The 13,080-nt window shown below is 49.5% G+C and overlaps 1 protein-coding gene across 2 annotated transcripts; it reads right to left on the reverse strand.

Annotated features, from left to right (window-relative positions):
• Positions 1-2,786: 2,786 nt before the first annotated feature.
• On the reverse strand, positions 2,787-11,449 carry TEX261 (testis expressed 261). 2 transcript variants are annotated; one of them, XM_061583644.1, is made up of 6 exons: positions 11,129-11,449; positions 8,482-8,561; positions 7,167-7,320; positions 5,875-5,942; positions 4,963-5,001; positions 2,787-4,129 (listed from the first exon to the last, which is right to left on the reverse strand). In XM_061583644.1, the coding sequence occupies exons 1-6, from the start codon at positions 11,196-11,198 to the stop codon at positions 3,848-3,850; spliced, it is 693 nt and encodes a 230-aa protein (XP_061439628.1). In that variant the 5' UTR covers positions 11,199-11,449; the 3' UTR covers positions 2,787-3,847. The 2 variants fall into 2 exon arrangements, with proteins under 2 accessions (XP_061439628.1, XP_061439629.1); XM_061583645.1 differs by having other exon boundaries at positions 3,925-4,129; positions 4,963-5,065; positions 11,129-11,430.
• Positions 11,450-13,080: the final 1,631 nt, after the last annotated feature.

A 13,080-nucleotide genomic window follows, 5' to 3' on the forward strand; every position in this document is an offset into this window, starting at 1 on the left:
TAAACATTGGGTCCTAGCCACACCCACCCATGGTGCTTGTGTGCATCTGAAAGGCAGCAAGCCCTCTGGCTGTGGAGTTCTGCCGTTTGTTCCTGTCAGTTTTGATCTAGCAACAGGCAGCAAGTCACACCATCTGCCCCCCAACACGCTATTGGCACAGCATCTCAGGCAGAGGGGGACCTTGCCTCCCCCTTCAACTAGCCATGCCAAGGACCTCATCACAGGCAAAGCTTGCCAAGGGCACTAACTGCAGCCCTTCCCCTAGCAAGGCTTACCTACCTTGGTGGGGAACTTGGATATGCTCTCTGACGAATGAAGAAAACTCCCTCTTAAATTTGGCACATTTAAGCCTTTCCACATTGTCCTTAGAAGGAACGGTACCTTGTAGATTTCACAGCTGGGAAGATTGCATCCCTACATCAAATATTTACGGTCACCTTGTAGGAAGTATCAGCTGTCAGGTCGTCTCCCTTCTCCCCCCCTCCAAGAAACCCTCAGAGGGTCCCAGACTTGAGTGTTGTCTTTGTGAGTGGCCAGTCTTCACGTCAAGGGACAGAAGTAGTCGTGTGTTGCTTATGCCCTCTACAGGCCAGGAGTGTGCATGACACTGAAGTCCAGCCACAAAAGCCAGGAAACTTGGTTTTCAAAACATTTTGCAGCTATAAATAAATACTGCCAGATGTAAGATACTGGACCATTGAGGGTCAGATGCTATGAGCCAAATATTCAGAACCAAAGTCCACCAAGGAGGATTTGTGGGACCAATTCTTTTCAGTTCTGTGGGATTTTTTTTTTAAAGGTGGCATGGAGGAAAAGGCTACCAACTGCTACTAGTCATAATCGCTCTGCTCTGCCTGCATAGGTGGAGGCAGTGTGCTTCCAAATACCAGCTCCTGGAAACTGCAGGAGGGGAGATTGCTCTTGAGCTCAGGTCCTGCTTGGGGGGCTTTGCGTTAAGGCTTCTGGTTGGCCTCTATGAGAACAGGATGGTGGACTAGATGGGCCATTAGCCTGGCCGAGCAGACTCTCCTTATGGCATATGGACTAAAGCCTGCAGAGCAAAGGCAGCCCAGAGAACTGGCATCGATATTTCCTGGGATGCCATGCTAGAAACCATCAATCCTCGACTTCTATGGGACACATTGTAATGTACAATTGTCCTCTAGGTTGCCCCATTTTTTGATAAACCTTTAAGGATTCTTCCACCACCTTATTTATGTTTGTCTTTGGTGGGACATAATGATGGGATTCTTTACAAATGCAAAGTATGAAGGCTTGTGAGGAAGGAGCCAGGTGTGTGCATCCCACGCTTATGAAAGCCCCCACTGCCAAGGCAACAAAGGTGCGGCCTGGAAGACAGAGAATTCTCCTGCACTCGGCCTGGCAGAATTAGCTGACACTAACCCTCAAAGTAGGGGCCATACCACCCTAACAAGCCCGATCCCCTCTGATTTCGGAAGCTAAGCAGGGTCAGGCCTGGTTAGTGCTTGGATGGGAGACCACCTGGGAATACTGGGTTCCGTAGGCTTAGAAGAAGGCAGTGGTCAACCACCTCTGAATGCCTCTTACCATGAAAACCGTATGACTATATCCAAAAAGATTCATAGGGTCGCCATGTCGTAATCGACTTGAAGGCATATAACAACAAAGCCTTAAGGTAGTCCCCCCATAGGACGCAGCAAGATCAAGTTGTTGAAATCTCCGGACACCTGATCCATCAACAACTAGCAACTCGCATACAGTACAAGGGCTGGGTCATTCTAGCAAGAGACTGAACAATTACTGTGGCATCCCTTAACTCGAAGCCCTAGTTAGCAAGGCCAGAGCCAGCAAGATACTCGGGCACAGACAAGTCTATGCCAACAGCCCAGCTTGACAAATGTTTAGCAGCTGTGTAAAGTCCCACCCTAGGAACAGTGGGATCCGCCTTACCCCGAGTCAGGCCATTGGGCCATCTGTGTAGTACAGTCAAGACGAGAGATGGGGATCCATGAGCCGGGTGAGGACTGTGGGACCTAGCCAGCTAGCCAGCCAACCTCTCCTCCTGTGCTGAAAAACAAGCTATTGAAGCCAGTTGTTCCACCACCACCGAAATCCTGCATGGGGCAACTGCAGAGGAAGATTTAACCCTCCCTCCCCCATGTGCGGTAACTTCCCATGGCAAAAACAGCCCTCATGGCCTACTTAGGCATGAAAAAAGCCTCACCTTCAATAGGGTTGGATTTCCCCCCCAAGCCTCAATGTGGCATTGGGGGGGGGACTCTTACAGCACAAGGGGACAGGAGAGTTAACCTCCCCTCCTCCCCTCTACTGCAGCCTCCCTGCTGAAAACACCCCCCATGCACTGCAGTTAGGCTTGCAAAAAGCTTTCCCCCCCTGCAAGGCTAATTTGAGGCAGTGGGAGGGGGAAGGATTAGAGTGAGACACAGCACAGTGGGGGGGAAGGTTCATATGTGTGCATCTACAAGTATGCTGTATATGTGCGTGTTTGTATACATGTAGCTGTGCAGGATACGAGAGTGAAGGATCCACTCTAGAAGTGCTTTGGCCCACACTGGAAGGTGTGGCTCCCGCCCGGACTCCAGCAGGCCCGTTCAAGTGGTGAGCCACCCTCTTGCCTTGCCTCTAACCCTTCGGCCTGAGCGGCAGCATGGAGAGCGACACACTGTCTCCCCCCCCCCATTCCAAAGGACCATCTGCTCCAACGTTTGGGAGCCAAAGCCACTGCTTCTGTAAGGCACCCAGGAGAGGAGAGAGCTGCTCGCCACTTTTGCTTTTAAGGCAAATTTGACCAAACACCTTTATTTAACGCAGGCCGTGTGCTCGAACAGAAACCAAAACGTCCATTAATTTAAGAGAGAACAAAATTGTATTGTCAGCATCCACAACGTGGCAGCTCCCATCCATCTTTGCTTCAGCTGCTGAAGCGGCACAGACCCTCACAGGTGCCTGGTGGAATCTTCATAAAACTACCCCAGAACCCACAGCTTGAGAAACTGAACTCAATGTAGGAACCAGGTTTACACCTTAACGAAAGCAAAAAGCCCTTTGGATTCCAGATCAGCAGTCTCTTCGTAATTCCTTCGCAAACAATCCTTTTGTCCCTCTTCTCTCGATAGTCTCAGGTTTTGTGCTGCTTGATTTTCACTCAGCACAGTATTGTTCCAGGTTAATGAAATCTCTGCAGAATGGGGGAATGTGCCAGCAGTATTATGTTCTTTTAACAGGGTTCTCAATTTGTTTAACTCAGATGCTGAAGGAAGGGTGGGGATCTAGGAAATCTGTGCAAATAATCATCCCTAGATTGCAAAATAAAGTCCATCCACCAGGGCCCTTGAAGCATCCTCAGTTACCCCCAGTAAAATAGGGGAAGAGATTTCCAACTCCTGGTCTCTGAGACTGGGATCCATTTGCCTAAATTTGTCTCCAGAAACATCATCATCAGTGAGAGAGAGAGAGAGATGTAGGGGTCAGGGCTCCTGCCCATCTCTCTACAACAATGTCACAATATGTATTTAACAACAAGTGCCTCTGGAACTCCAGTCTTTCCATTGCTTCTCCACATATTTCTACAAATAAACTCTTTGGAAGAATCCTGGCAATGGGAGGGTTTGCGTGCATTGGCTGTAAATCTGTGCAGACCGCAGTCAAACCTTGAAGACCTTCATTCCAAGGAAGAGAGGTACCCATGAACAAAGCACCTTTTGCAAAATGTTTTGGCTTCAGATGTGGAGACAATGACAGGGCTCCATCTAGGGTGTGCCAGAGATGGGATCCAAACTCCGACAGGGCTGCCTTCCTTGACCACACACCCCTCCCAAGCAGACAGTATTGGAAACGGAGCAGTTCAAAGCGCAACGATCCCAGAGAGCCTGGGGTGCCTGCCCCACAGTTGACTATTTGCCACCCCAAACGTGCCACTTGGACAGACGCAAGGGGAAGAAGGGCAAGGCCTGGGAGTCTCACGCCCCACTGGGACGAGAGTGTTCACTGGGGCAGGGGCGGTTGGAGGATCAATACATCTTCTGGCGGCTTGGCAAGATGGCTTCCTTGATGAATGAGAAGATGACCAGGATGCCCGAGCGCTTCCCCCTCTTCCCCTTCGTGAAGTAGTTCGATACCACATCGTCTGAGGAAACAAAGAAAAGAGGACAAAGCTAAACCCAGGGCATCACCAGACCATGAGTAAGAAGAGAGACGGTCCTGGCGTAGCTTTTAAGCACTGCATGATGGGAGTTGTAGTTCCTATGAGGCACTGCTCTAACGGCCAGATTAAGAGTGTGTCCCTTTGTCTGCAAGATCTGATCAGCCAGCAGGGATGAACGCAAAACAGGACTCTTGGCCTGCCATGCATCCACATGTCTAGGAAGTCAAGTTTATGGTCCTTAAGATAAGATTAAGAAACTTGTAATTTCAAAAATCTAAAGCCACTGGGAAGACGGAAATGAACAGGAGGCTTCTGTGCCTAACGCAGCTCCACATCGCTTGTGGCAGCTCCCTGACCCCGGCCCTGTCAGTCACCACCAGCCCACATCTGCACAGCTGGTCGTCTTCCTCAGCCTCCCAGGCCTTCCCAGCAAATTCTATGGCAGATCCAGCGTATGCAAAAAAAAAAAAAAAAAGGTGGGGGGAGCCCATCCACTTCACATGCATCATTTCTTTCAGCCACAGAATCTGCTACAGAGCCCCGCTACTCTGGTCACAAAAGCAGCCTCCCCCAACCTGATGCCCTGCAGATGTTTTGGACTTCAACTTCCATCAGTCCAACTGCTGTCTTGGGCCAATGGTCTAACTTGGTATATCCAGCTCACTGCAGCAGCTCTCTGGGGTTTCGGGGAGGGACCTTTGGCAGGCAAAGCATACACTATACCAATAAGCTACAGTCTTTCCCTGAAGCCCAAAACAGCTGCAGGGCACCAGGTTGGGGAAGGTGGCCGTAAAGGACCCGCCTGAGGAACTCACCTCCTGGCTGCACCGTGGAAGGCAACACATTCTCCCCAGCTGACAAGGAAACAAAGAATGCAAAGGGGATTAACCACAGGCAGAAGGTGAAGTAGGCAAGAACCTGGGGGGTGAAACATGGAGAGAACATCAAGCACAGCTGCAGCCAACCCTGACACGCTCCCACCTGGACGCCTCTCCCCCAAAAAGCCACATCGGCGCTGAAGGGGGCTTTGACTGTGCCGTAGTCTCCGGGAACAACAGTCTGCCAACTGTGCTGGAAGAAGAGCAGGCATAATGCCTCTCTCTCTAAGACGCTCAGGAGTCCAGCTGCCCAGATGGTCTCCTAACCACATAGAGGCCAGGCCCGGTTCTGCTCATCTTCACAGATAAATCACGTCTCCAGGCCAGTGCCTATGCCTGCCATATTCTCCCACAAACAGTGGCCTATCTGGTAAGCACTGTTTTTAGGAATATTTTTTATCAGTAACTGTTTTTAGACAGCTTTTCTTTTTGTTGTTGTTAAATTGCTTTGTTGATGTGTTTGTCACCCAGGACTCCTTCAGAAAGGGCAGGATATAATTTAGAAGAAGAGGAAGAAGCTCCCTCAAATCACAATCCTAAGACCACTCATGGACGAGAATGGAAACAAACCATCTACCTACTGAGCTGTGGGCACCGTTCAGACTGCAGCAAGGGTGCTTAAGATCAATGTAAAGACACAACGTTGTACCATTGTTTTCGAGTCAACAGCCAACATAAAAATGCTTTGCCCTGAGAATCCCAAACCTGTCAGCTGTTTGTTTGTTTGTTAGCTCTGAAGAAACGAGGGCGGTAGCGGGAACCCAACTTTGCCATAGCACTTCACCTTTGCCCTCTTCCCCAGCAGATAAGACACACAAACTCCACGAGAGATCCAGCGATATCTCTTACCTCTGAGAAGGGATAATACTCTTCCGCAAAATACTGGAATGCTAAATAGTGATTCAGCACAACCAAGACTGTCAAAAGAAAAAGCAAATTACCAGATGAGAAGCAGCACTCCCAGCATACGGTATCAGTCGGGTCTCTCTGCTGATATCCCCCCGTTGCTAGTTCTTGTAATCGAACTCCAACCCCACAAAATTATAAAACCTGTGAATACTGGGTTCAAACAGGATTAACCAAATCAAACAACGATGGGGGGGAACCCCAAAACCACTCCAAACCCCTTGTTCTGATGCACTTGAGTGCAGTACTATGACTTCTATGGCACTTTCAATTTTCAAGGTGTTTTACAGATGAACGAGCGAGACGGCAGTCCCTGCCTTAAGCAGCTTGCATTCTAAATGCTGACATAGAGGGAGGTAACAGAAGAGGAGGAGAAGAGGAGAAGAAGGTGTCCAAAGGAGAGTACACATATTCAGCCTTAGCTTCAGTGGAGGAAAGACCTAAGACAAAGTATTTGGACTAAGAGGACTGAACACTTGAATGTCCTTAGCACAGAACAACAGTCCAGCCAGAGAAGCCAGAAGAATTTCCATTGTCATTAGTTCATGCCATGAGGCCAGCAGCATCCTCTCAAATCTCCTTCTGCGACTGTGTAAACCTCCAGAACAGACACAAGTCAAGGACATTTCAGCTGAACATCAGAAAAACGTCTTAACTGTTAGGGCGCTCTGACAATTGAACCAATGGCCTAGGGAGGCGGTGGCTTCTCCAACACTGGAGGCCTTCAAGAGGCAGCTGGACAGCCACCTGTCGGGTACGCTTTCATTTGGATTCGTGCATTGAGCAGGGGGTTGGACTGGATGGCCTTATAGTCCCTTTCCAACTCTACTGTTCTACAATCCTATGAAATGCCCAGTTCTTCTGCTATACTCAAGCATCTATTCTATGAAGCCTTGCCTGGCTACAGAGCTTACCAGCCACTCCCCTACACACCATCAAATTCTCCAGATCAACTAGTTGCGCCAACTTCAGTGCCAGGATCCAACCAGAAGGACAGATTTCCCTTCTGTCAGTGGGAAAAATAGTGACCTGGTTCCGATAATGACTGGGAGAGCAAACACAATGACAAGAGCAGAGCGGTTTGCTCCTCAACCATGAGGGCAAGAAATCTATCCAAGCAACAGCTGAGATACTCAAGGCTGACAAGACTCAAAGGTTCAGCACAGCCCCAGCGAGGCAGAGTTTGAACACCAAGGGCTGTCTTGTCTGGCTCCCAGCAGCTCAAAGGCACTCACCGCAGGACAGTATGAAGTTTGGAGAGGTGAGCATGATGAAAGGGAAGGTCTGCAGTAATCCAAAGTACACCAGGTTGGTAAAGAGTCCCACGCCGACCACGAGGCCAGGGAAGCGTTCAAAGAGGTACAGTCCAACCAGCACAGCTGTGGAGAACTAAAGGAGAGCGCAGGCCACTGTCAGTGAAAGTTGTTGTCACAGAGCAAATACCAGCAGGCCCCAGAGAGAAGGAAGAAAAAACTGAACCCCTCTCACCCAACAGACCTGCTTGGTTTTGCTGTGGTCTGTGCTGCCTTGCCATTTCTACAGTGAAATGTATTTCCCCAATGCTCTGGAGGGCTTACACAAATACAATCTTAGCCCAGAGGGCAGCAACAAGAGAGAAGGCCTTTTCAGTAGTGGCCCCATTTACAGAATGCTTTTCTCAGGAGGCTTGCCTGACACCAGGCAAAAGCGTTTCTCTTTTTCCAGGCATTTGAGTGCCAATTCCTGCAACAGTGATGGTATTTATTTTGTGTGTGTGTGTGTGTGTGCGTGCGTTCGTTCTCTGGCGTCCAAACATATAGTAGGGAGATGGAGGGATTTCTTTTTTAGCGCCTGATGATTGTGAGAGTTTTATAGTGGCCTTAAAAAGTTCCTTCCACTGCGTCCTAGAATTTTCTACCTATACAGTATTATGAACCTTTGTTTTTTAAGTTGCTTTGAGACTTATCAGGGAAAGTAACTAAGAGCGCAATCTGAACCATGTCTACACAGAAGTCCTACTGAATTCAATGGGGCTTACTTCTGGGTAAGCAGGGTTAGGATTGCAGCTGAATACAAAGGATTGTATACAACTAAGCCCTACTCAGAATAGACCCAATGAAATTAATGAGCATAAGTCATGAGCAGGAACAGCATTGAAAACTATCCATTAAATGTAAATAGTAAGAAAGTAAAAGGAACGATGTAAATTTCCCTTTTAAAAAATCTCACAATGCAGCTGTGAGCAGCTGACAGGAAGAAGGGAAGATCATAGCGGCGGCTGCCTCTAGTCATCTTCCACACTCCCATAAAACAAAGACGCAACCTGCCTGGTGAAACAATCCTTGCTATCTCAAGCTACAACTCTTGAACCTGGCTTTTTAGCCAGCTCTCAAAAATCTGGCATAAGGTTCCTGACAGGCACTCGTTCCCTCTGTCCCAAACAAACAGCCTTAGGAACTCCTCCCCACTAGCACAGGTTAAGACAACCCACTGATCTCACACTACTGGTACGAGCGAGCTGGATGAGACCAACTAGGACAGGGAGCTTGTCACAAAGGCAGCTGGACTTACCCAGATCATGTACTTGATGATCCTGCTGGTTGCTACTGTGTACTCTTCTATCAGTTCTGCCAAGTAGTACAAGCCAGCCGCTGGAATAGAGAAGAAAAGGAGTTTGTTAGACACTAACATAAGGGGGGGGGAGACTAGGCTAATAATTCCTGGCCACGTAGCCTGTTTTATGAACTCCACAGCAGCAACATAAGAGTGTAATCGACTCCAGGCCTTGTGGCTTTGATGGCTGCAGAGGCGGTGAAGTCTTCCCTCAAGGATGCAAGCACTTTTGTGGCAAATATCCCTCGTCCTAGCACTCAAACTGCATTGTTTTGTTGCCATTGTTCCAATCCTTGCACAGCAAGCTATACAACTCATACATTATTTTGCAAGCTTTTCTTAGGCTGCTAAAATTTCTTTTATACTCAATGAACGCAGCATCCCCATGATATGGTACCATAGCTCTGGTGTGTTTGTTCAGTGCTTTTGTAAAAAAATAAATAAAAAGTATCTGAAGACAACATGATAGAATGAATGAAACAATCAAGGTTTAGCATCCACCAATTGCAACCACTGATTTCAAACAAGATTCCCATTTTGTAAATCTGTGCACTTACCACATGGGTGCACACCAACTCCTTTCTTCCAGAAAGCCGAAAACAAGACCCAAAGGCAATCCTTATTTGCCCCCAGGAACTGGTAATCACAGAGGGTCTGTTTCGCTCTCATGCCTAAGAGCCAGAAATTGACCCTCTGGTAATTACTCTAATCTCCTTTCCAAGCCAGTGGAGAATCACCACATCTGTTCGCAGCAACAGACGCTGCCAAGTTCAGAGCAGCGGAAGAGGAATTAGCCTGGGAGGGACCACAGTATGAGAACATAAGAGCAGCCCTGGTGTATCAGGATAAGCCCATCTAGCCCAGCACCCTGCTTTCCAATGGCCACCAGACAACTCTGGGAAGCCCCACCAGCAAGGCATGAAGGCGTTTTCCCTGCTGTCTATCCCCAGCATCTGCTATTTAGAAGTACACTGCTCCCAACCATGGAGGTTCTTTTCAACTATCAAGGCAAATATCCATGGATAAGAACTTATTCATTTTTCTTTATTTCTTTCGTCTAACCATCTGAGTAAATGGCCACCACGACATCTTGTGGTAACAAACTCAAGACAAATGAAGATGGCTCCTTAGTGCCAGAGATTCCCCAGGTCTGTGCATGCAGGTGGGGTGAAGCCTGACAGTACTGAACATCCGGCAAGGGAGCAGGAGAGGAAAACCTGCCTGTTGTTAGTCCTCCCGCTCGAGCACCCAACAGCGTGCATTTGGTGGTCCTAAGGGCAAAAGCCCAGACTTCTAGGCTAGCATCCCACCTCCCACGGTGGCCACCCAGATGCCTCCGGAAAGCCCACAGGCAGGGTGCAAAGGGCAACAACTCCCTCCTGCTACCTCTCCGCAGCAACTGGCACAATAAGATAGACTGCTTCTGGGACAGGAAGTTTACCCTGCCTTCCTGAGGCTTATGCCCAGCTCAAGGCAAATGGATATTTAGGTTTTCTGGTCAGGAGGTGACACCCCCCCCCTTTTCAGACCGGGGGAGTGAGAGAGGTCAAATGCACATCCATCTCATCCAGTATCCTGCCTCCCACAGTGGCTGCCCATTTGCTGCCAGACCAAGTTCAAGGTTCTAGTTTTGGTGTACAAAGCCCTATACAGCTCGGGACCAGGATACCTAAAAGACCGTCTTACCCCTTATATACCCAGTCGATCACTGCGCTCTGCAGGTGAGAGACTCCTGCAGATAGCATCTCATCAGGAGGTTCATTCTGCACAATACAGGAAACGGACCTTTAGTGTGGTGGCACCTACCCTGTGGAATTCCCTTCCTTTGAATATTACGCAGGCATGGCCATCTCTGCTATCTTTTCGGCCCCTTTTGAAGACTTTCCTCTTTCAGCAAGCTTTTTAGGTTGAGACGTATCCCAGTCTACATCTCTGTTGGAATTGCTTTTTAAGATGTTTGTAAAGCTGGTTCAAAAAAGATGTTTTTAAGGAGGTTTTGTTTTGTTTTGAAAGATGCTCTAATATGTTTTAAAGTCTTTTGTTTTTAATATGTATTAGAGTGTTTTTGTTTGCCACCCTAAGCTCCTTCTGGGAGAAAGCATGAAACAGAAATTTAAATAATAACAGTAGTAATTTTATTTTCTGTATTTCTGTGCCTCCGGATATTCCGCCAGGCAGAGGGAGGGAGGGCGGGCAGGCATGCAAGAGCCCCTGCCCCGCCATTGCCTCATCTCCCCACCCCCAAGCGGTATCCACAGGTAGACTGCGTCTGGACGTGGAGGCTCCACGCAGCCGCCAGCCTCGTGGCCAACCCTGGCCCTCCCCCCTTCCTGAGCCATACCGGGGCGAGAAGGAAAGTACCACTTATTGGAACGCGGGGGAGAAGAGAGGAAGCGCCCGCTTATTGGTCGGCCAGAGTCCGGGGCGGGCCGTACCACTGCAATTCCCGAAAAGGGGGGGAGGGAGGAGAGGTCAGAATGGCTGCGGGGCGGCCCGGGTGAGGGTGGGCGAGACCATTTCCCGGGAACGGGGGGGAGGGAGAAAGAAAGAGCAACAGAGCGGGGGGGGAGCCGACCATCATCATCGCTGGGGGGGGCGCGCTCACCGATGCCGAGCGTGACGAAGGAGGCCTGGATGAAGAGCGCGAGCCAGCTCAGCGCGTACATGAACCACATCGTCGTCGTCGTCTTCGGCTCGCCTCACCCGGCTGCTCGGCAGGGGCGGCGCCGCCTACTAACTCCCGGCTGAGGCGGAAGGGGTTGCTTGCCCGCCACGGAGGCTGCGCGGGCGGAGAGGTTCGTCCTGCGTGAGAGCGCCGCTGCTGCCCCTGCGGTGGCGGTCTCTAGCGGAGAGGAGGGCGCACTGCAGGCAAGCGCCCAGAAGCGAAGGAAAGCCCCGAGGCAAAGCTGCATCGTCGAGCCCATTCGCGGGATGGAGCCATTGTGTAGGGGCCGATGACGCTCGCCTATGAGTTGCTAGGCGTTCATTGTTAATCAATTGATAATAGCTTACGAGGCTGCTACTGCATTTCTTCCTTCTTTTTCTTTTTAAAAACAAAAACGGGGGGCTCAGAGCAGCTGCTTAATTGTAAGGGTTTTCCTTAATAAATGAGATGGCAATAGGTGGGGTACTGTCCGGACAGCTGCCCTCACAGACAGCTGCTTCTCGGTGGACCCTCCTGGCTCCCACTGCAAGAACAGCAAGGAGGGCGCCAAAGGGAGAGGTGCAGCGCAAGTGTACTCAGGAGTAAGCACCAGGATGTAACCAGGGTTGTGGTTGTCCAGGGTCTCAGGGGGTCTTAGACCCTTTACTTTTTGGGGAGCCAAGTCCCTATGAACCAATCAGCGTGAAAGGGGAGTGTGTTAGCTGCTGTGAAGAGTCTTCTAAAGCACTATACAGGCCTGGCCAGATTATTCTATAGTTTTAGAAGGTGGCATGATTGTGGAAGAGGTTGTGGCTTCAACTATTATGAAGGGCCCCTGCACTTCTGAATTTACCCCTACACTACTGCACCTAACTCCCAGGGAAATGTGTACATCAGCCTTCCCCAGCCTGGTGATTGCAGAAAGGCATTACATGGTGAGAAACTGCCTACAACTTAGAAGAAATTCGCACTAAAATGTTGGAGAGTTTTCATGAGGATTTTTTTTTAAATTGCAAATTGCTGCAAAAATGTGGAGAACAGCACTTAAGATTGGGAAAATGAGAGAGGACCAAAACTGACAAGATCTTTCCATCCCTCCCCATTTACATGCACTTTGGAACATGGGTAAGGACAAGTAACATCATACATGTATTTTGGCCTACCATGCTATCAGTCTGTTTGTCCTTCAGCAGAACAAGCCCAGCTAAGCCAAGACACACAAGTCTTTTCAGATGAACCAAGAGGCAGCTTGTGATCTTTGAGTTATGCCACACCACGATCTGCAGTGTGGCAAGGGATTCTGGGATGCACGTCTCCAAGTGCCTGGCACACAGCACCTTGGCATGTCAAGATGTCGTGGGCCAGCCCCATCTGTCATCCACATTTCTGGGTTTCCATCCGGCCTGAAAGTCCAGAAGACGACCTTACTCCCCACTCCACATCTGATCAACGGACTTTAAATGTCACAGAGGCAGCCTCTGCTTGAGGTGAGCATCGGGCAAATGTTCCTTCTCATTCCCAGATGATGCTCAAGGCAGCCTTCCTGACCTGATCAGTGACAATCGTAGCATTTCCCTTCGGGAAAGAAGTGCTCCAGAGTATCGAGCCAGAACTCAGGAAATGCCATTGAGGAAAGGTAAAGGAGCATAAAATGCACTTAATTAAAAACTTCCCGCAATTGAACTGTCACAGGCGTCAGAGCAGCTCTGCTTCTCTGAGGCCGCAGATGGCTCTTAATGTGGGCTGGGATCAGGCAGGCTGGCCAGGGAGGCCCAGCATCTGCAGTTTCACATTTGCCTCTTGCTGAAGGTTAAGAGCACCTCCTTCCTCTTATACTCATGTGCCTACCTTGCAGGGCTGGGGGGAAGTTTTGGCCATGCAGCTGGGTGTTAGTGTAACCCACAAATATCCCT

Source organism: Rhineura floridana, chromosome 9 (genome assembly GCF_030035675.1).
Source record: "Rhineura floridana isolate rRhiFlo1 chromosome 9, rRhiFlo1.hap2, whole genome shotgun sequence".
In the NCBI taxonomy this organism is placed as follows: domain Eukaryota; kingdom Metazoa; phylum Chordata; class Lepidosauria; order Squamata; family Rhineuridae; genus Rhineura; species Rhineura floridana.